This window comes from Notechis scutatus, chromosome 4, assembly GCF_049901735.1.
Source record: "Notechis scutatus isolate UNSWTSFEM ecotype Mainland chromosome 4, rNotScu1.2, whole genome shotgun sequence".
NCBI classification, from domain to species: Eukaryota; Metazoa; Chordata; class Lepidosauria; order Squamata; family Elapidae; genus Notechis; species Notechis scutatus.
In genome coordinates, this window is record NC_142012.1 from 120,638,563 (window position 1) to 120,660,825 (window position 22,263).

At 35.7% G+C, this 22,263-nt stretch overlaps 1 protein-coding gene across 3 annotated transcripts in view; it reads left to right on the forward strand.

Moving 5' to 3' along the window:
• SH3PXD2A (SH3 and PX domains 2A) overlaps nt 1-22,263 on the forward strand; it is a 224,445-nt gene that overhangs the window by 57,168 nt on the left and 145,014 nt on the right. For 2 of the 3 annotated variants that reach the window (XM_026663980.2, XM_026663907.2), the window contains exon 3: nt 3,845-3,920. In XM_026663980.2, the coding sequence (XP_026519765.2) occupies nt 3,845-3,920 (76 nt within the window). Of the gene's footprint in view, nt 1-3,844; nt 3,921-11,743; nt 11,824-22,263 lie in introns of those variants that run through there. The other variant, XM_087964605.1, reaches the window with a different exon arrangement.

The following is a 22,263-nucleotide window of genomic DNA, read 5'->3' on the forward strand; positions in this document are numbered from 1 at the left end:
ACATCTGAATAAATTAAGACTCAAGTATTACAGAAGGCCCTTTGGGGGATCTGAAATTATTGTTTCAGAAAAAGAGTTATAGTTCTTCTTCCCTTTTTCCCTTCAGAGGAAAATTAGGCTTCATTTGCATGTGTCACATGTGTACTCTGGATATGTACTGTATCCAGATTTCTGGATTTGCATGATACACTGAATCATCCACTAAGTGCATAGACTAGATTGGCGGATTGGACATAGCTACTGTGGATCTACTGTATATCAGTTATGTATTTGCCATAACAAAAATTATTTGAATATCAAACATAAAACTTTGCTGGTATCTGTATGAACTTGCAAGATTGCTGTATCCTTTAAGTGATTATAGATGGTTAGTAGTTCTGGCTGATTGTTTGGTGATGCCATACACCTACACAGTTTGTGGTGTACAAGCTACAACAGTACTGTCAATACACATAAATAAGTACTGGTTCTAGAGTCAATCTTCCACATTAGTCATATTTATTGTGCTAATGGAAGATTTCTGGATTCTACAGCTTTAGTTTTCTGTCTCGGTTATTTATGCTATGGATAAACAGAGCTTATTTAAATGCCATATAACCACTTTGATATGGTAGAAAAAGCTTGTGTCAGCCAAACAAGCGTACTTCTAAGAATCATGCTAGAAATGTGTCTGTGTCAGTTCTTGCCAATCAATCTTCCTGGCTGAAAATGCAGTGACAGCAAAACACAGGGCTGAAGGTATACTTTCATTCTCTTTTGAATTAAAGTAATGTTAGGACTGATTGATCTGAGACAGTCTTTTCTGTCTATAGCAGGGGTCTCCAAACTTGGCAACTTTAAGACTTGTGGACTTCTGGCTATGCTGGCTGGAAAATTATTGGAGTTGAAGTCCACAAGTCTTAAAGTTGCCAAGTCTGGAGACCTCTGGTCTATAGGAACCAAAGCATAAAAATACAGAACCATGAAGATTTTCCATCCATTGAAAGAAAAGAAACATTATGTTATATCCCTGTGGTCAGGAGTTCAGCAATGATTAATTTCAAGTTACATTAGCACAAAGAAAGCTATGACCCTTCCCTTTTTAGCCTTTCTGGCCTAGGGTTTAAAAATAAAGACACCCTCCAATTAAGTGATAACTTATCCTCAGAAGATTATCTCTACAGCTTCTGTAATTTCTCAGTCTTGCAGGAAATTGAGATTTCAGAAGGGACTTAAGTCTAAAGACAGCAATAAGCATGGTGGAGCTAAGCCTTCTTAAGCCCACAATTGTCCAAGACAAGGCCTAGACAACAATTCTACTAATGAAAGATCTAAGCTTGTGGCTTCCTGCACTGAGCTCTCCAAGGTACTGACTATTTTTAGTTTTGTCAGAACCAAACTTTCAGTTATTGGTTGTATACATAATATGTGTAGGTCAAGAAGGAAGACTAAATGTTATGTGAAGAGTTAAGACCGGTTGCTACCGAAATTAAGGGAGTTAGTTTTAGCTCAAATATCTCTGTATTTCTTTGGAGCTAAACTAACTTTTCCTAGCCAACTAGATTATACAAACAAGAGTGAGAGGATAAATCTTTTTATTACTGGAATGTATGTGAAGTCACTTCGATTAGTACATATATGTGGAAAATTTGCAGTTTTGGTTAAGAAATGCTTTCAAGTCAGATTATCAGGCATTAGTTGGATTGCTGGGAGAGGCTATAATTTAATTCAATTGATATACTATGCCATGGGCTAAATGGCTAGATTCATATAGTGATTCTAACTAGATCAGAAAGAACTATCAGCTGTGTTCACACAATTTGCTAAGCTCAGTTACTTTTAACCTTAATTAGTTTTTTGTGGTTTAGCATGTTATGTGAATCTAGCACATTTAATTTATGATTCAATATATTGTGTTACCATAGAGGTTAAACATGTTTTCTACACTCAGTGTGAGTTTAGTTTAATATATCATTCAACTATGCTATAAATTGAAATGTTTGTAATCAAATCTTGCTATGGGCTACCTAGCATTATCATTTCTGGCATTTTGTATGAACCTGGACCAATGGTTACATTATTGTTATGCAATCAATAATACTTTGGCTACCAGGGCATAAGATGGAGCAATAGCACTTAAGACTTATACCTCTTTATAGTGCTTTACAGCCCTCTCTAAGTGGTTTTACAGAGTCAGCAACAATCCTGCGTCCTCATTTTACCCACCTCAGAAGGCTGAATCAAACTTGAGCCTGGTGGGATTTGAACTGCCAAATTGCAGGCAGCCAATAATTAGCAGAAGTGGCCTGCAATACAGCACTCTAACCACTGCGCCACGGAGCTTGTAAGGTACTGATACATAGTACAGCCCCTCTAATCGTGTCTTCCTCCTTCATGCTTTGATTGGTGTATGGGCATAGGCTAACCGTTTTGAAAATGAACACATTAGGTCAAGGGATTAGTCTTTCCTCACTCTACATGTAGAGGCTGTAATGCAGATTAATTTTGTTGTTGAGTTTTACAGCTCACTCCCACCTTTCCACATCTCACTAAAACCTTGTAACTCAAGTACACCATAGCTGAAATGATAATAAATACTTCTGCATTTCGGGAATGAAGAAGAATTCAGAAAAACTGCTTCAGAATCCTCATATGGATATGGCCATAGCATCTAAGCCCATTTCAATTTCCAGATTTTACCACCTGGGATTTCTTATATATCCACAGTTTAAAATCTATTCTTATGTACATCAATGTGATCATACATCTATGCACTAGATCAGGGGTTCACAGCCCCTGAGGCCACAGCCACAGCTCCCGGGGCCACTTCCCCCATCAGGCCTTGAGTCTTTTGGAACCATGCCACGAAAGTGGTGTGCATGGTATGTATGCATGCACATCCCCACTCACACATGCAGTGGGTGAGCATGTGCACACATACTGGTGCGAGTGGAGCCACTCATACAAATGCAGCTGTGCACACACAGAATCATCCCCTCCCCCTCCCCCAGCTGGTCCACAAAGCCAAAAAGGTCAAGGAATTCTGCACTACATTTCTAGCAATTTCGTTGTTTCAGTATTAAGTTTATTATGATGCTTCAGTAAAAAAGCAAGTCACTGAAAATTTCATTTGAGAGGATTTTCTTTTTCTTTTTGCTTATTTTGGGGTGTGTGCTGAACTTATATTACATATATAGATTAAACATTTATCTATCCTGTGACTAAAAGTTGGCCAAACGTTCTATATATATTGAATGTGTTGTATGTCATTTACTATGACCACACACTGAGTTAAGCATGCAGAAAGTGTGTGGTCAGCAGGAAAGGGAGAGTCTTTCAGAACGGGTGATACAACCTTCAACTTTGTAAGAACACATTTTGTTCCAACAAAGTTCAGCAATTCCATTGAGTCAGTATTTCCAGATCCCTAAGAAACTTTTCTGCTTCATATATGTCTCTCAAGATACATGGAGAAGCACTGTCTTGTGTGCGGGACAAGGGAGTCTGCCAACAACTGTATTTAATGCTTCATTGAAATTCTCTGGTGATTCTGAGGCCTTAATTTTTACTAGGTAGGTGGTCTGTCTTAAATTGTGGATGAACCAAGCTGGATTGTTATTCTACAAAGTAGAAAATGTCCAATATAGGAATCTTGGAATGCCAGACTTTAATTCTATGCCAACTCTGATGTAATTCACCTTGATTCTGGTAACATGGATTCTCTTCATGAGTTACATTAAAAAAAATGTTCTTGTTTTTAGCTGATTCTCTAAATGTGTTATAATCAAGAAAGAGGCAATGCTGAAGCTGGGTTTGTGAAAAATGTATGGTAAATTATAGTTCATAGTAAATATTTCTTTTGCAGATGCAACTTTTGGATAAATTTCCTGTGGAAGGAGGCCAAAAAGATCCCAAACAGAGAATCATCCCATTTCTTCCAGGTAACATCTTAGTTATTATTTAAGTATTCTGATAGACAGATAGCATTAAAATCTCCAGAAAAAAAAATGGAAAATTCTGCTTCAGGTAGAGGTTAAATTTTAGGCAGTTTGTTTGATACAATGCCAATTCCTAAGTTGCTGTATAAATTGGAATATAGAGAAGAATATAAAACTAGATCTACAATATCTTTTGTTCAGTTGGGAGAGTGATTTTTTAAGCTTGGCTTGGGGCTGATTTAGTGGGCAAAAAGAAAACTATTTACAGGATTTTATGTAGTTAGTAGTTAGGACAAACATTTTGAGATTATGGTGATTAGTTCAGTGAAACATCTCTACAGCAAAAAAGTATACCTCACATGCACTGTTCAAGATATTCAAAGTAATATTTTAAAATGGAAAAGTATTTAAATCTATACTCTGTATTTAAAATAGTCTATCTATCTATCTATCTATCTATCTATCTATCTATCTATCTATCTATCTATCTATCTATCTATCTATCTATCTATCTATCTATCTATCCATCCATCCATCTATCTATCTATCTATCTCTCTAAAAGTGAAATACCAATCATGCATCATCACAAAATCTCCCGAACCATAAAGCCTACAAACTTGAAATATGGCACGTATGTTCCTCTTGGCTTCTAAGGTGCTCACTGAGAAAGGATTTTTCAAAATGACCATTAGAGCATTATTATTTCATATATTATTATTAACATGCTCTGATGCTAAGGAGCTCTATTGCCCCTCCCCACCTGAAAAGAAACCTTTTCCAAATGCAAAACACAAGCAGAGGAGAGGAGTTTCAGTTTTAATTTCACAGCACCAAGCAGCTTTAGTACAGAACAGTTGAGCTAAGCCTTGCCCAGGCTCCTTGCTTTCTCCTTCTTGCTCAAAGAGCAAATACTGTTTCACTTTCCAAACAGCCCTCAACTCTCTCACACACTGACAGGATACTAGCCAGATGAATACCGATCGATGCTGGTAGACAGAGGCAGATTTCCCTTTATTTTCCTCCCCATAAACTACGCCCGACCACATAGTTTCATAGCAAAGCATGGGTATCAGTCTAGTAATTCTACAAGTTTGGAACAATCATGCCAATTCCAAAAACATGTCATGTCAGAGAGAAATAACAAGACACATTATAATTATAGTTTATAGATATATAATTATAGAATAAAGGAGGTAGCTACCAACTTTTGCTTTCTAGATGCTGCAGGTCTCCCAATTTACATCACTGGGAGGCTGTATGGCAACTGATAATGATTGAAATTGCACTTTAACTGGACAGTCTTGTCTAAAATAATACTGAACTGGAAAGAGAATGACCTGGAAAGCATCTGGGTCAATAATGTGAATTCATATTGGCAGGTTTTCTGGAATTACCATTGCCATTGTGGGATAGAATCCATGCAAGAGTTCAACTGATTCTAAGCAGATATCAAAGTAATTGGAAATGTCTCCCAGTGGCTAAATCCCCTACACACATTAAAACTAAATCAAATCAAATTTATTTATGATCAGTGGTCAGCAGGATGAAAATACAGAAATAATGACTAGATGGAACAAAGCAGTGCATTGGTTATATAAAATCCCAAAGCGAAGATTTTAAAAAATGGGAAAAATGAAAATTTGGACAAGAAACAATGGAACAATATAAAAAATTAAATAAAGTTGAAATTAAATAAAGTAAAGGTATATAAAATATAAGAAGGAAGAAAACTTAATTGTCAGCACTCAATTTTATGTCTTTTTATCAAAATTGCTGTAGATAGAAACTTAGCAACTCTGTTGATACTGGTGGGGTTCAATTAGTAAATGAGAAATTAACCAGCTGTCTCTCAAAAAACAGACTTGTTTTTTGTTAGAGGGATTAAAGGTATGTCTGCATGTAAATCAGCATATAAATGACACTGGATAAATGTATGTGATGGAGCACAATATCACTTAATGAATGGCATCCCATTATGCCTCCCATTTAGTACTTCTGAGGATAAGACTCTGAAATGATTCATAGAAAATTGTGCTGGCAAACAAGATTGAATAAGTAGTTTGCAGGTATAAAAATTTTCCAATTTGGAAGTGACTACTGAAGCATTAAAACTAAAGGATGCAACTGATAAGAGTGTAGGTTTTTTTGGCCCTCCCTCATCATTTTATTATTTCTGTATTGCTGTGATTTAACATGCATATATCCTTTGCACAAAGGAAGCTGATGTGTACTTGAGAGTTTCAGTGGTTCAAGCCAACAGCAACAATAATATTAATTTCCTTTATTTATTTCTTAATTTACTGAGTAAAGAAGAATATGTTAATGCAGGTTGCTTCATTAAGAGTGGCTTCATCTGTGTCTACATGATTGTCCCCAGAGTTTTATTAATTCCAAGAATTCATCATTAACTACTGGTACACATAACAATTGAGACCATATGGCAACTTATGATGGATGCAGTATGACTTATTTTGACTCACTGTCATGAATGCATGTGGATTTGAAACTCATTAAAAGATTAACTTTTTATTTTAACTCAAAGGTAAGAACAAGTTATACCAGAGGGGTTGGAGAAAGAATGAAAAAAGCATGTAGAAACACAAAGGCTCATGAAAGCTTGTCTCAAACTACTTTGTCTTCAGGAAAAGCAGGAATAACTAGACAAAGAGCTTAAGTGCAATCCAGTATTTATGCTGCATAAGAAGTAAAGTCCTAAGTCAATCCTAATATTAATGGGTACAATTACCCTTTTTTAAAAAAAAAACAGAGGCAGCAACTTTCCTGGGCAAATGTTGAAAAACACATGTTGCTCTTCTGGAATTCCCATTCTTACCACTTCTAGTTCCCCAATAGGTTTACATCTACATATCTTCTACCAATTATTACTGCTGCATTCTAGTATATCTTCAATAACCATTAATTAATGCTTATTTTGACAATATGTTTACTCTTATCATCTTGACTGGCTTCAGCTGAGTTACCCATTTCTTCTTATCTGAAGCTGTTTACTTGGCAAGCACTTCTGCCCTTCACAGGTTGTTATCTCAGTGTTGAACATCTGCTTTGCACGTCAGAGGTTCCAATTTCAACTTTCAGCATCTCCATGGAAAACTAGGAAAGGTTCCAATTAGAAACTTGGAGGGTTGCTTCTATTTAGTGGCTGGGTATATACAACAGATTGAATGAAATGTGATTAGTTTGTGGCTAGCTAAGTTTCCAAACCTAGTGCAGTTTGTTTATGATTCTTTGTATTTTACAAAATTAGACAATTGGTGCTGAGATTATGAATATATCCTGTTTTAACAACATTGGAATAGATGGATCACAAGTCTCTCAATACAAGTCAGCTTCCTCAAGCAGTCTGGATTTTAAAACAAACACCAATCCCCAAACCAAATGGATAGTTTAAAGAAGATGAATACAATTCAAAGCCCACTGGATAACCTATTGATAACACACATGTTCTTTGTACAAACTGGTTGTTGTTTAGTGGAAAGGAAGACTGAAAGTCCACAAAAGTCTTTTGACCTTCCCCACTATGCACACATTCTATAAATCTACAATATCCTCTCCTTTTCCTTTCTAGTCTGTTGACCTTTGGTAAGCAACTCAGTCTAAGAAAAATCTTATTTTGTGGGCTGTAGCTTATAGTTCAAAATCTCTATAGAAAATCAGGTTATGCCTGGGCCTAGAGGGCACACAGGTATACTTAGCCATTTTCTGTGCCTTCTTTATGGCAAATAGAATTGCTGTATGCATATACACACCAGCATTTCCTGCAACAAACAGTTGACAGGCATTGTGATCAAACAAGTAGGTCAGGGGATGCCAACATTGTTCATTCTTGACTTATCCTTTGGGTGGAAGTTGCTAAACAAACTTTCTGTCTGTGGTTTGTTTGTCATTACAAATACAGCAGTGTTATTATAAACAACCCATCTTTTATCTTTTGACTTATAACTCTGAATGTTTACAAGAGGAACCATCCTGTAATCCAGTTATGAATATATAACCAAAAAAATCCTGGAAGATAGCCTTTCTAGTTTGCCTTAATACTGGAACTAATAGGAGTTAAATGGAAATGATAAATTTACTCAAGTTTGCTAATATAGAATACTGAAGCATTCTGACTTATTGTGTAAATTGTATAAATAAATAAACAATAATTTTTTATTTTTTAAAGTTCAGTTTCTAGTCTGCAGAAGTTGCTTGAGAAATTCAGCTTCATCCCAGTGCTAAGTTACATATACAATTGATTGTCATAGATGCACCCAACTTTATATGAGATCAAATTACCACAAAGTGAGAGTGATGAATTGCTTGAAATATTTAAAATATTATTGGACTAGTAATAGCTCCCATACAATAAGCCAGAAGGTAGACAGCCAGTCCTCTATAGTTATAAGTCTTCCACAAACAATTATGTTATGATAGATTACAACACATAGTGTTATGATTTGTGCAGTCACTGTTCTTGGTTAAAATCAATGGCTAAATATTATTTCTGTAATAATTCTGGATCTCCAATAAAACAGCTACCTGATGATTTAGGAATAAATACTTCTGTATATTCTATTTATAAAGCTGTCTACCACAGCTCATGGCTCTATGTACCAAATTAAATATTTTCATTGTTTCCTTCTCTTTTTCTTCAGTTTCTTTAATCTCCATTTTCATTTCCGTAATAGTCATTAGCTTTTTTTTTGTCACAAAGGTCCCATGGAAATTTTCCAGTAGGCAAAACTGTACTATGACTTGGTTCTTTTCCTTCTTCAGCGATAGGACTTATAATTATGGTGCTGAATGCTAGAAGTGTTCAACACAGTAGCCTATAAAAAAATGAGCGGAAAATTTCAGGGTATTGTTTCTGAACACTCAATGTTTCCATGGAATTTTAAAGCCATTGAATTTTAAATCAATTGCAATTTAAACATGAAGTTTAAAAAAATTAAAAATTTGATACCTATGCATGGAGAAAGTTATATTAACATTGACTGGTTACTTATTTATTTATTTGTTATAAGCAGTTATATGCCACCGCAATCTAACAACTCTGGGAAGTATAAAAAGCATTAATATGCTACATAATTTGTGTAACATAGTCACCTACAGTCTTAAAAGGCCAAGTCTGTTGTAACAAAATGGCTTTTGGATCCATACAAAATGTACCTGCACAGGAGCTTGTTACTTTATTTGGGGACCATGACTGAGAGGTCTCCTTGAGGGGAAGGAATCTTAAGAAGACTCTATGTAGGTTCAAGCAGCACAGGCACAGTCATGTTAGTAAGAGAGACTTATGATATATTCTGGTGCCACAATATAAAAGGTTTTGTAATTAATAACTGGCACTCTGAATTAGGGCTGAGAAACCCAATCCCAATCAGCGCAGTGACTTCAGGGTAGGAATAACTCTGCAAATGTTGGATCTCCCAATGCGTATATGTTGCATTTAAATTAGTTTTAGCTTTTGCTGTGTCGTCTTGAGGAACTCTCATATAGATTATATGGTAATAGTCCAGTTGTGTGGCTATGCTGGGTTGAGTTACCTTCATCAGAGCTTCCAGGCTCAGGTTGGACCTTAACTGGTATGTCAGACTAAGCTGGACAAAAACTCTCTGGCCAGAGCCTCCACTTGTAGTTCAATCAGGAAACATGAAACCAGGATAGTCTCATGCAGATTACAGTTCTTTCTTAAGAAGCGATTAGAACTGAATTTTCTAGAAGACCAAATTGTTTACTGATGACCAGTACCATATCTTTTCACTATTCAATCTGAACTTCTTTTTCCCATCCCATTTATGGTAGCCACTGTTTCACAACTTTTATAACATCTTCAGTTAGACCTGGTGTAGTGTTGTATAATTCAGTAGCATCAGCATACTGATTAGACCTCACCTCAAGCCAATGGATCACCAAGTATAGCAATAGCACTTAGACTTATATACCACTTCACAGTGCTTTATAGTTCTCTCTAAACGGTTTTACAGAGTCAGCATATTGCCTCCACCAACTTTTACTTCTAATTTTACTGACCTAGGAAGGATGGAAGGTTGAGTCAACCTTGAGCCGCTCAGAATCAATCTCCCGGGGTGAGCAGTGAGTAAGCCTGAAGTATTGAATAACCACTGTGCCACCTGTGGACACAAGGAGAATATGACTGAACCCTCCTGCATTCTACATTGGAACAATCATAGACTCAATGATTCCTCCTGAGGCATAGCAGCTGGAATCATCCATTCATCTTTTGCTTTCCACCTTCAACCATTGTAGATGGTCAGGAGTGGGATTCAAATTTTTAACAACCAGTTCTGTGGGCGTGGCTCAGGTGGTGGGCATGGCTTGGTGGTCATGTGACTGGGTGGACAGGCTTGGTGGTCATGTTATTGGCTGGGGGTGGCCAACTCAATATCATTCACATCGAGGTATGCATTTCCTCGCCTGGCCTCTCATGATTGTGGGTATGCTGCAACAGTCGTAAGTGTGAAAAATGGTCAGAAGTCACTTTTGTCAGTGCCATTGTAACTTTGAATGGTCACTCCACACAAGCAAAGAACCAGCAAAGGAGGGGGAAAAAATCTCCAGAGAAGTTCCTGAGACAGGAAGTCTAGTCCTGCCAAGAATGTAATAAGGGTTAATGGGAAAGGCAGTTTCTGTAAGCAACACCAGAATGTTTCCTTCCTGCCTTCCTTACAGGATTAGGCCAATAATTTCTTCTAACAACCAGTTCTCCAAACTACTTAGAATGTTAACAACCGGTTCTAACGAATAGGCGTGAACTGGTACAATCCCACCCCTGTAGATGGTCTAGAAAGATACCATAGTCTAAGGTATTGGATTTGTACAGAGAGATGGATTTTTCAAGAAAAATATACAACTTCCTCTTTCTAAACAAGTGATATCACACTTTCCCTCAGAGAGGCATGAACTCCCTTCTGTATATAGCCATATAAATCTCCTGCCCAGTTACCTGAAGGAGCCAGGACAGGCATGGGTATATTCCATAGCTCATGCTATGGAGCATTCTGTTGCCTTCCTAAGGTTCCCTAAGCTCAAAGAAATCCCAGGTCTTAATGTAAGATATTACCCTCTTTTATCTCATGTGGCTCTCACTAACTAGTATATGGTCAGTGTATATCGGGGCTGTCAAACTCGTGGCCTGCGGGCCAGATGTGTCATGTGCTGACCACACATGCCTGGTTTTGCAAAGAGGGGGAAAGTCGTGATATGTCACGTGGCACCGCCGTGACAACGTGAGTTTGACACCCCAGGTGTAAATAATTGTACTATTCTAATTTTTAGCTATTAGTAAACATGTAAATAAAGAAAAGTCAAGTGAACCATATCACTGTGAATTGAGTGAGAATATTTCTAGAATTTAGGAGAATAATGGAAATATATTTGAAAGGTGAGAATTTGAGAGGGAAGATGAAACAACCTTTAAATTTTCCTAAATTACATTGTGAGTATAGTAAGAATAAGCAGAGAGGAATCTGATCAGGAGTAAACAGGACAGAGCTATGATAAACCCAATAACCTGTATTCGATATTTCCTTGCACTATACCATCAGATTTTCCAAATGAAATGAAATGCCTTACGTTGGCAGTGGTTAAATCATAATTCTGGATGATCTCCAGATTTCATGGAAACATTAATTACTCAGAAACATTTCCCCCCATACCTATATGTTTGCCTCAGTTTGTCTGTGCTCCACCCAAATTCCTGCAACTGGCAACAGCAATAGGCGAGGACTGCTATGACGCTGGGAACTGCCCTAGTTTAAACAAGTCTGCAAGAACCTGAATAACTGCAAAGAATCTTTTTTCCTTCTTCAAGACGTGCCTGGATTTTGCTTCGTCTCTCATTCACAGGAAAAACAAACTTCCAGCCAATGAACTGCATCTCAGGTGGATATGCATTATATATACTTTTTTTTTTTTGAAAAAATGGGGAGAATAGAACGACTCAGGCAAGACACATGGGCAGTCTTTAGTTACCCAAGGAGCTTTTCAAGTGTTTGTCTGCTTGGCAATATTATCTAGATGGTGTAAATAGTTATTTGAATGCTACCTTTTCTCCTGAGATTGGATTGTGCTGTTTTGCAGGTTTCATATCAGCTCATCCCTTGCTGATAGAACCGAATGGGGAGTTATTAAATTCTTTTGATAAGTACTGCAGCATAGCCAGAGCATTTCTTTTCCTCCACTGCATAATTAATCTTTTAAGGAAACAAAGTTTTCAGTTATTTCAAACTTTATAAAAGATTCAACATTTCTAAAACAGACCATTTCAGGTCAACCTCTAAAGTACTAAATATAATTTCTGCGTTTCCGGACATAGTGGAAAACCATTTATTGTGCATTCATAGGTACAAAGTTTGTCTCATTGGATTGGTAGAGTACTGCTCTGTCCATGACTTGCACTTTCAATTTTGTCCCCTCAGGTAGCTACCATAGTCTGTAAAAGAAGGGTTGGAAATTATGTAGGTAGGGGATCAACCAGTTTCTCTGCTTCCAGCCTTCTTTCTACATTAACCCAATAATCTTTCAGAATACAAGCCTATACAAGTTTATACATGTCAGCTATCCTGAGTTCAAGGTGTTAATCTTCATTACACACTGACAGGCTATGAGAGGAATATAGATATTTCTGCTCTTAATGTTATATTGGCAAATTTTACAATCTGGCAGTCCTAAAATAGGATGGTGCCGAAGATAGCGCCAAGCTTTGCTGTTCTGTTTATTATTAAGATTAAAATCATATACTAACTTTAGACAGTTTTGGTTCAGTTATTAATACATAGTTCCAACATGTATTTTATATTTCATGGATTATTTATTGAAATATTCTGTTTTTAACTATGGGCTATTATAATGCTTCCCTTATCAAGAGAATTTCAAAATGGAATACAAGAAGAAAAATGTTAAACTTATAAATCTTATAAGGTTAATATCTCAGGATTTAAATATATAAAATGAAAAAAGACAAAGTGTGTTGTGATCAAATTAATATTCAACATTTATATAAAAATGTTCCTGTTTGAAATAAGAGGAGTCTTGAATTAGATCCAAATATCTTCCAATTTGAAGATATTTGCCAGTATGATTTGTTGAGTGGTTTTGACTGAATAGGTCTGGACTGATTTGGAAGGTTAAATATTCCCCTAGACCTAATGCATATCAAATGTTTAAAATACACTGCAATTGGCATCTTGCAAAAATCTGTAGAAATAATGTCATGGAAAAGACCCTCTTTTAATAATGAGCAAATAGCAATATGAAAGTTGTGCTAGAGCAAAAGGTGTCTTAGTGTTCATATGCTAAACATTTTTAGTAATCATACAAAGGAAGAGGCCACTTGCTAAGTAACTCCAGCTTAAGCAGAACTATCTGCCAATTATATGCTAATTATTTATGCTAATTATATGCTAATATGAAGTAGGATTGCTTCAGCATTGGAATACTTTGTGCTTGTTCAGGACCCACCAATATTTTGATTGCTGCATTTTTGGCGCATACCAAAACCAAAAGTAGTTCCACATATTGTACATGCATAGATATGCCATATTCCTTTCAGATGTTCTGTGCAACACTTTCTTATTGCTAATGAGGTCCATTTGTGCCAAAATTGTGTCATTTGGAGTTGGGGAGGGTATTTGGTCTTCTTCAAGGACAAGTGGGAAGTGACTCACTTTGTAAAGCACCAGAGGTAGTAATCAAAATTGATTGGGAGGAAAAGCATCTTCAGGGATCTAATTTTAGACCTTACATGAAAGGCTTTCCAGAAAGCTGCTAGCAAAAAATATCTTTAATTTTATAGCTCTGTTCAGAGAATTTCACAAGATTTCTGTCAGTTTGTCTCCTGAATAAAGTATTTTGAAATTCCAGTATAGAAAATTCATTATTCTTCTGCAACAAAAAATGTTGTTTAAATATTGATTATGTGTTGATGTCAATAGATAGATTTTATCCACAATTATCTGCCCCTGCATCCAACTGGTCCTTTGGATGTTCCAATAGTGTCTCATCACTATAATGTGGTGCCTTAGTTTATAAGGAAACTGTTTTGTTTTAAAGATCAGCTGTTCCATTTTAGCTGCTGTGATAAAGCTGTCTTTTGTCCATGTTTTTAAAAATCCTTACAGAAAAGGTAAAATATATTCTATATAATGCAGTAGGAACAGATTTTCTGTCAGCTCAAAGGATATAGAAAATGCATACTATATTAGAAGAAAAGGGCTACACTTTTGTGATATCAAAATGTCTGAATGTAAAATGAGATAGGAATAGCTGGGTAGAACTTTCTCTGTCCAAAGATATTTTTAGAACTTGGCTTTTGTACAGTTAGAAGACTAGTTTATTGTTGAAATGTCACAGGAAAAAAGATGTTTGTGATTCTATTGTATTATGTAGTCTTGAGGCTCATGATTCAGGAAAGAGATAGTTTCAATCAGGGGTGGGGAACTATGGCCCTTTTATGACTTGGGGACTTCAAATCCCAGTATTGCAGCCATGCAGTCATGTTCAAGAATATAAGTCCACAAGTCATAAATGGGCCATAGTTCCCCACCTTTAGTTTAGGCAAAGGTATGGAATGAAAGAAATCCAAACTGCTCAGTTTCTTCCAACCTGAATAACAGAAGAGACAGAAGTATTTGTTCTCATTTTAAGTGCTAAGGCTTTCTAGGTGTTAATATTGCAAGCTCTTGTCACAGGCAATGTAATCTAATGAAGATAAGATGGATTCTTCAAAAGAGCTAAATTTAACTACTGAGATTGTGGGAAGATTTGTTTTGCTGCCAACAGCATTGCTCTTTCTTTCAGCATGTAGAAAAATGAGGGAAGGCGTCATATGACATGTCAGGTACAGCTAAACTGCCAGCTCTTATTATGTTAATGAAGGTTGTTAATCTAGAATAGGAAGCCATGTTCATAAACTGGTTTGTTACAATTCTTTCTATTATATTTGTATATTTCTTTTTCTAATGACTTTTATCATTGACAGGTATGTCTTTTTAACACATAAAGTTTTTAAAAAGTATGAACTATAATTGGACAGAATTGTTTCATTCCAAATTCTGGGAAAGGTGCAAAAAACCACAGTCTTATTATATAAATGATGGTTAAACAATTCCATTAAATGATATAATGGAACAGATGAAATGCATGATACTGAATTTCTCAATGGCTTCATGACATAATGAAATTATTATAACAAGAGAATTAGTAATTAGATTAATATTTTATACTTCATAAAGGCAATCTGCTGATAAGGGCAAGAAGGCTATTTTTACTACCTTAATTCTGACCAGAATTGTTTTTTATACTGAAGGATCTTTAGAAAGTCACTTATTACAATAGGAAATTAGTGAATGAGTAATCTGGAAACATAATTTGCTATTTCAGCATCAACTGCCCTAAAGTGCTTGGGACAAATGTAAGGCTTTGGAGTTTGCCTTTGAATAGTTAAATGATTTAGAGCTGTGTTATTTATTGTTAATAGCTTAAGTTAGTCCTTGTTCTCTTCCGTTAGTATACAATTGGATCTCCACCTGATGTATATCTTTTAGTGATTTGTGGCTTTGTTCTTTAAAAATAGATATAAAACTTTAAGTGATCACAGGTAGAGATCAGCATATAAAGAAAAAAAATCACTATATTAAAATTATTATCTGATCACTGATTCCATTTTTCATTAGGTTATTTTTAGCAAATGGTAACACAGGAAGTTGACAATAAAAGAAGATAAAGCTACATTTGTGGAGGTCTCTATAGGTTTGTACATATAAAATTAAATAATGTGGTCATCCTCCAACTTTCCAGAACTTTTTTCAAAGAGGGCTATTATAAAACTGAAGAAGTAATTCATGTAGAGTAGACAATGAAGCAACTTAGCTGTTGAGTCATTGGCTAAAATCAAGGGGAATTTTTCCACAATGTTAACTATAATGCTAGTTCCCTCTGTCTTGCAATCAACAATTTTTTGTATCCATTTATCCTCCAGTTCGGATCCTTATATGGTTTCTTTAAATGTACTAGGTTAATAGAAATCTTTATGTTTATAAACTAGCAGGGGAGGATTATGGGATCATGGAAGAGTGAAACTTTCACAGATGTAGACTCTTTAAATATATACAAAATAATAATCTTTAAAAGCTACATGAATTGTAAAGGAGTCTTACTTTCTTTAGGCAACCTCTCAATGAACTGGCCCTTTTGTTAAAAATATTATTCTAAAAAAGTCAAATCTTCACATGTAATCATGATTAAATTGTTTCTTGAAAATTGTAGTTCAGGGGATATATTTGTAAATGTATCTATATTACACCATGAGTTGTCTAATTATTTTTAATGATAACAAAACCACACAAGAATTCTTACTCCATGTAGACAAAACCTTTGAAAAAGTAACTTCTAATGGGAATAGCACATATAGATATAGCGTAGTGAAAGAATATGTGAGACTCCCCAAGATGTTTGAATATTGACAATTTTTATAAGCAGACTTTTAAGAGTCTGTTCTAAGGGTGATAGAACCCTACTAACTGCTTAGTAATTTTTAAGTATTAAGCCCATTTTAAAGGTTTTAAGAAACGGTAGAAACACCATCAAGATAAGTAAAAGACAAATGTTTTTACCAAGGACACTCTACAATTGAGTGGAAGCTAATTAAGGGATTTCCCTTCTCTAACAACAACATTTGGGGATTTGCTCAAGCAATACACATTTTTAACAGCATGCAGCAATATATTGGTACTTACTTGCATGGTGGTGTTTTTGTTCAGTGGAGACAGATATTCAGGGTTGCAGAAATTTGTGGGATTTTTTTTTTTAACCAGAACCCAGAAATTTAACAACTTAGTCAGTTCTCTTATTTCAGTGCATATACTTAAGTGAAGAACATTTTAAGAAAAAGAAAGTCTTGGCTACATAAATATTTACTTTTCAATAGTGTCATCTTCTCCAGTTTTCCAGGATTTAGCTACTGTCAGTCACATGAAGCTTTCTTCCTAGTAGAATGTTTTAAAGAGAGAAAGGCCTTACTCTCAGTATTCTGTGTACTCCAAATGTGGAGATTTGAAATTTGAGTGAATACTCAGATTGCGATACATGCACTCTATTAATGGGATTCATTCATGAATAAAGATACATATGCTTTCCCTTTAATGTACTTTCCAAGATCTTAGTCATGATAAGCAGCACTTCTGTGAACTGTGTCCTGAAAAATGCTGTAAGAGTCTGCAGCAATAAAAGTTATTTTATCCGTGCCTCAGAGTGCTTCCAACTCTCTGCTGTTCCTTAGGATCACATGGTTTTGGTGCAGTGGAACTTTTTGGAAGCGTGACTGCCAAGGAAACTAGATCTGGATCTTAGACTTGTTAGAAAAAGAATAAATTAAAGCAAGATGCTTGCTGCAAAATTTACTTTTTTACAACTGAACTTTCCTTGGTATACATATCAAAACTATTAAACAAACATATATGAAACAATTAAAAAATGGTAGTAGTAATAACAATAGAAATAATAGTATAATTATATCACTACATAAGTAATATCTGAGAATCTGAGTGAGAATCTCCATAGATACATATAGACCTACATAGATAGTAGTTCTTAATTTAGGAAAATTGAAATACGAGTGCTAGACTTTTGATGTATTACCAAGGCTTTTCTCTCCAAATCTTATTCTTTTATTTGTAATCTGCTGAGGTTTTTATTCATTTTTTTTGCATGTTTCATGATGTTGTGCTACTTTCAGAATTAAACCAATGTATATTTTAGACTTTTTTCTCAAAACGATGAGGTAGGAGTAACATTATACTGTGAAACCCACCTTCAGCTATTGCAATGGCCATTTGGTATATAACAGCTTTACATACGCCTCCCAATTCTATAACAAACTAGTGCATATATAATTCTAGATATTTTAGTTTCTTAGACATTTGGCTCCAGGTGGGCACTAGGTCAGTAGAGCTGAGTGTCATCAAACAAGCTGTCTTATCATAACAAAGGTTCACATGGGTCAAAAAAAAAAAAGGTGGGGAAGGAGTCCAGTCAAGATGAAAGTTACTGATTTTCATATATATCAGGGGTCTCCAACCGTAGCAACTTCAAGACTTGTGGACTTCAACCCCCAGAATTCAGCAAAGCTGGCTGAGGAATTCTGGGAGCTGAAGTACACAAGTCTTAAAGTTGCCAAGGTTGGAGACCTCTGATATATATCACAGAACTTTTTATTCATAGATTGCAAGCCTACAGAAATGGAGCACTGTTAATTTAAAAAGACTTCTTCAAGCTAATGCCTTTTTAATATGTTGAAACTGAATCATTCAGAATTCCCAAGTTTTTGGCTGAAAATTCCCCAAATATCTGAGAAACCTGCCTTAAAGTTACAGTACGTATAACATTATTCGTGCTTCTATTTTACATCCTCTATATATTGGTATCTCATTGGGGAGACCAGACATTTTAATTATTTGTTTTTGTTTCAGGCGGTAGAAAAAGTCCTGCTGACCCAAGAAAATAACCTTCTTCAAAAGGCTTTCTTGTCTATAGTCTCCTTTCAAAATAGCTGAGTGGTGCAACATTAAGCATAAGCAGCCTATTATGATTCAGAGAGATACCTCACCCAATTTCCAGTTTTCTTCTTGGATGAATATACAGTTGATTGTTATAAAAGAAAAGTCTGATATGATTTGGCTTAATCATTATAACTTGTGAACAATTTTATGGCTTAATCTTACATACGAACCATAACATATATATAGCTTGTTCAACAAAGCATGATCTCACAGAAATTCTTGAACCTAGTTACCAACTGTCAAATTCTTCCACATTTCTTAGATCCTGCCTAGATGGCTTGGTTGAGATGTTGCTCTTGTATAAAATAAGTCAAACAGTCCACAAGAAAGAATGATTCAGGGTTTTGATTATGAAAGACCCTGGATTCCTCTATTATAGCTCATTGCTCATCAGACCAGGCTACTGATTGCAAAAGGAAGGGACAGAAGATTAGTTTTAATTTAAACTTGACTATTACGCATACTATCTTAAATAGTATGGCATTGTGGATAGTATATAATATGTGGATAAGCTTTTAAAAAATAACTTTTAATATATAAATAGTGACAATTCAGCCTAAGTAAAAGATTTCTGTAGCTACCAAGATTTATAATCTTTTGGAGCAGCTGGGTCGGGAAAGACGGTTGCCTCTTCTGTTAACTATTTTGCTAAACCATTTGGGGAGGGTTCTAGGATTGTGCCACTGAGATTTGGCAGCAAAGTCTTCCACTGAAGAATACACTACTTCTCCAGGAAGGCTATTTTTCTGGTTGACAGCTCTTACTTTGAAGAAATTCCTGCTAAGAAAGACTGCAATCAACTTCTTATAATTTTGGTGTATTGATTCTGGTCATGCCTTCTGGGACAAGAGGCAAGGGCATAATTATGACAACCTTTAGATATCTAAAGATTTCCATCATTTAGTCCCCCAATATAGATGGACATACAAGCTTGAAAGACAGGGTAGAGTGAGACAGTTTTGTGATCTGAAACCTATGCTTCTGTAAATGTATCTCAAAATAGCACTTTCCTTTTTAGCATCTGCATCATATTTTTGGCTCATGTTTATTGTAATTTTCTAAAATGCACATATTCTTTTAATATATGGTACTACCAAGAAAACTACCAGTTTACCCCATCATATACTTATCCCTTTCATTTTTTTTTCTTCCCAGATAAGAGGATTTTATATTTCTCCCTATTGAATTCAAAAAGCTGTCTCTAGAATTTATTTCTCTTCTAAAATGTTAGGCATTCCTTTGTTTTGTATTATGTGCAAATCTGATAATTGTCTCCTCAGTCTTTTTAGCTAGGTCACTAATGAAATATATTGAACTGTTCAGGGCCCAGGTCAGAACCATGTGACTGCCTGCTTGACATTACTTTCTAAACTGATGTGAACTATTTATGAATATTCTCTGGGTATGGTCATTCATCCAGTTATGAATCTATAGAACAGTTAAATCATCCACCCTATATTTTACTGTGCTATTAGTGAAGTCGTCATGAGAAAGTTAAATTCTGATTGCTTTGCTGGAGTCAAGGTATTCTGTTTCCATGATATTTCCTCATTTGTTAAACCAGTAACATTTTCAAAAAAAGGAAACCAATGTAGTCTGGCAGGCCCTGTTTGTAACAAACTCATGCTGGCTGTTTTTAATTATTGCTTTCCTGTCCATGTGCTCACAAATATACTCTTTAATCATATTTTCAAGAACTATGCCAGCATAAATGGCAGAGTGATCATTTTGTAATTTTCTAGGTCTTCTGCCTTCATTTTTTTAAAAAGATAAGAGTGTATGTTTTCTGGTCTTTTGGAACCTTGCCAAATCTCCAGGATTAAAGATTATGTTAGCAGTTTTGCAGTAACCTTGCTATTTCTTTCAGTACCCTGGGACTGAAGGGTAATGGAGACTCGAATTCATTTAAATTTGCTATTCTGTTGTAGCCTGGGGTGCAGCTTCTTTCTTCCATTACTGACAGTACAAAAGCCAGCTGAGACTTCATTTTCCTTCAGGAAAATACAAAATACAGGTTAAGACATTCTGCTTTCTTGCCATCATCCATTGTCAGTTCACCTCTTTTTAAAAAAAATCACAACCTTTACCTCATTCTCCATTTTAACCTTTCTGATTACGTTTTTAGTAGTTTTATCGTGACTACCTTATACCCTTTTCTGGTAATGCTCTACTCCTTTCACTTCCTATATATGTTCCATTTTTTTCAGCATTGCAAAGAGCTCCGTACACATCTAAGCTGCTCTTTTAGGTATCTCCTATTTTTCTATTTTTCTTGGAACGGGAATTGTTTGTGAATGCACTTTCAGTATTTTATTTCCATCCTTTCCAGAGCCATTTCATCTTCAGGATTTCAAGCCATTGAATTCAATTTGGTTTTTGTTTGAGTTCATCAAAGTCAGCTGTTCTGAAATCTGGTATCTTGACCTTGTTGTAATAAATTCTTAACATAATATGGTCAATTTCTCCTGAAGTTCCAGTCACCTTCACTTCTTCAAACAGTTTCTCTCTGTTGATTAGGATTATGTTGAAGATAGCAGATGATCTTGCTCCTTTTTCCATCCCCTGACAAATGAAATTGTCAGCAAGAGAAAACAGGAATTTGTTGGGCTTTTGACACTTGGCAGAGTTTGAGACCTAGCAGATGTTGGGGTAATTGAATTCTTCCTTTGTCACTCATGTGCCTCTTTAGAGGTTTGGTCATCTGCCACAGAAAGGCTTCATCATTTGCCAGGCAATCTATAATAAGCTCTAATGATATCACTTTTGTTTGTGTATCCTTTTATTTTTACTCAGATGCTCTCAAAAGGATTTGCAGGTTCCAATTGGTGAATGTCTCTGCAAACCTATGTCTTTTTAATGTCTAAAGTGATAACCTCTCCTTTTCTGATGAACTGTTGTCCAAATATGTTGTGTCCTCCCATCATTATATTCCATTCATATGGGTCATCCCTCCAAGTTTCAGTGATGGTACAGTGATGGTAATCCTTGACTTGCAACCATTTATTTAGGATGGTTTGAAGTTACAAAGACACTAAAAAGGGTGGTTTGCAACTGGTCCTCTCATTTGCAATCATTGTAATGTCCTGAGAGCCACATAATCAAAATTTGGATGTTTGGATAGGGATGCATATAAATGCAGTGTCAATGTCAGTTGCAATGTCCCAGGGTCATGTGATCATCATTTGAAACATTCCTAGCTGGCTTCCGACAAACAAAAGCCATGGAGATGTCAGATTTGCTTAACAATCTTGTGATTCATCACAGTGATTCACTTAATGACCACCGCAAAAGTCATTAAAAATTGGGTGTAAATCACTTAATACATGCCCCGTTCAGCGATGGAAGTTACGGTCCTCATTGGAGTCCTAAGTCAAGGACCACCTGTGTTTTCTCCAATTACCTTGTTAATTTAAATGTTATGTTCCCAGACAGAAGAGGCACATGTAATAGGTAGAACAAATAACCCTGAGGAACAGAAGTAAATGTTGCAACCAAGACAACGGTCAGATAAAAGAAATCTAAATCTGGGACAGGAAAGTAATTTACGAAAACATATTTGGCAGAACATTTGAAAAAGAACCAAATGCTTGCCTGGAAAAAAAATAACTCTAATGATTCAGCCTCATTTATGTGCCACACTCTCAACACACTCCCAAATCTTGTGTTCCCCCCCACTCCCGGTTGTTGATTCCTCCATAAGTGTCATTAAATGTAAAGTAAAGATATCCCCTGTCCAATCATATCTGACTATAGGGGATGGTGTTCA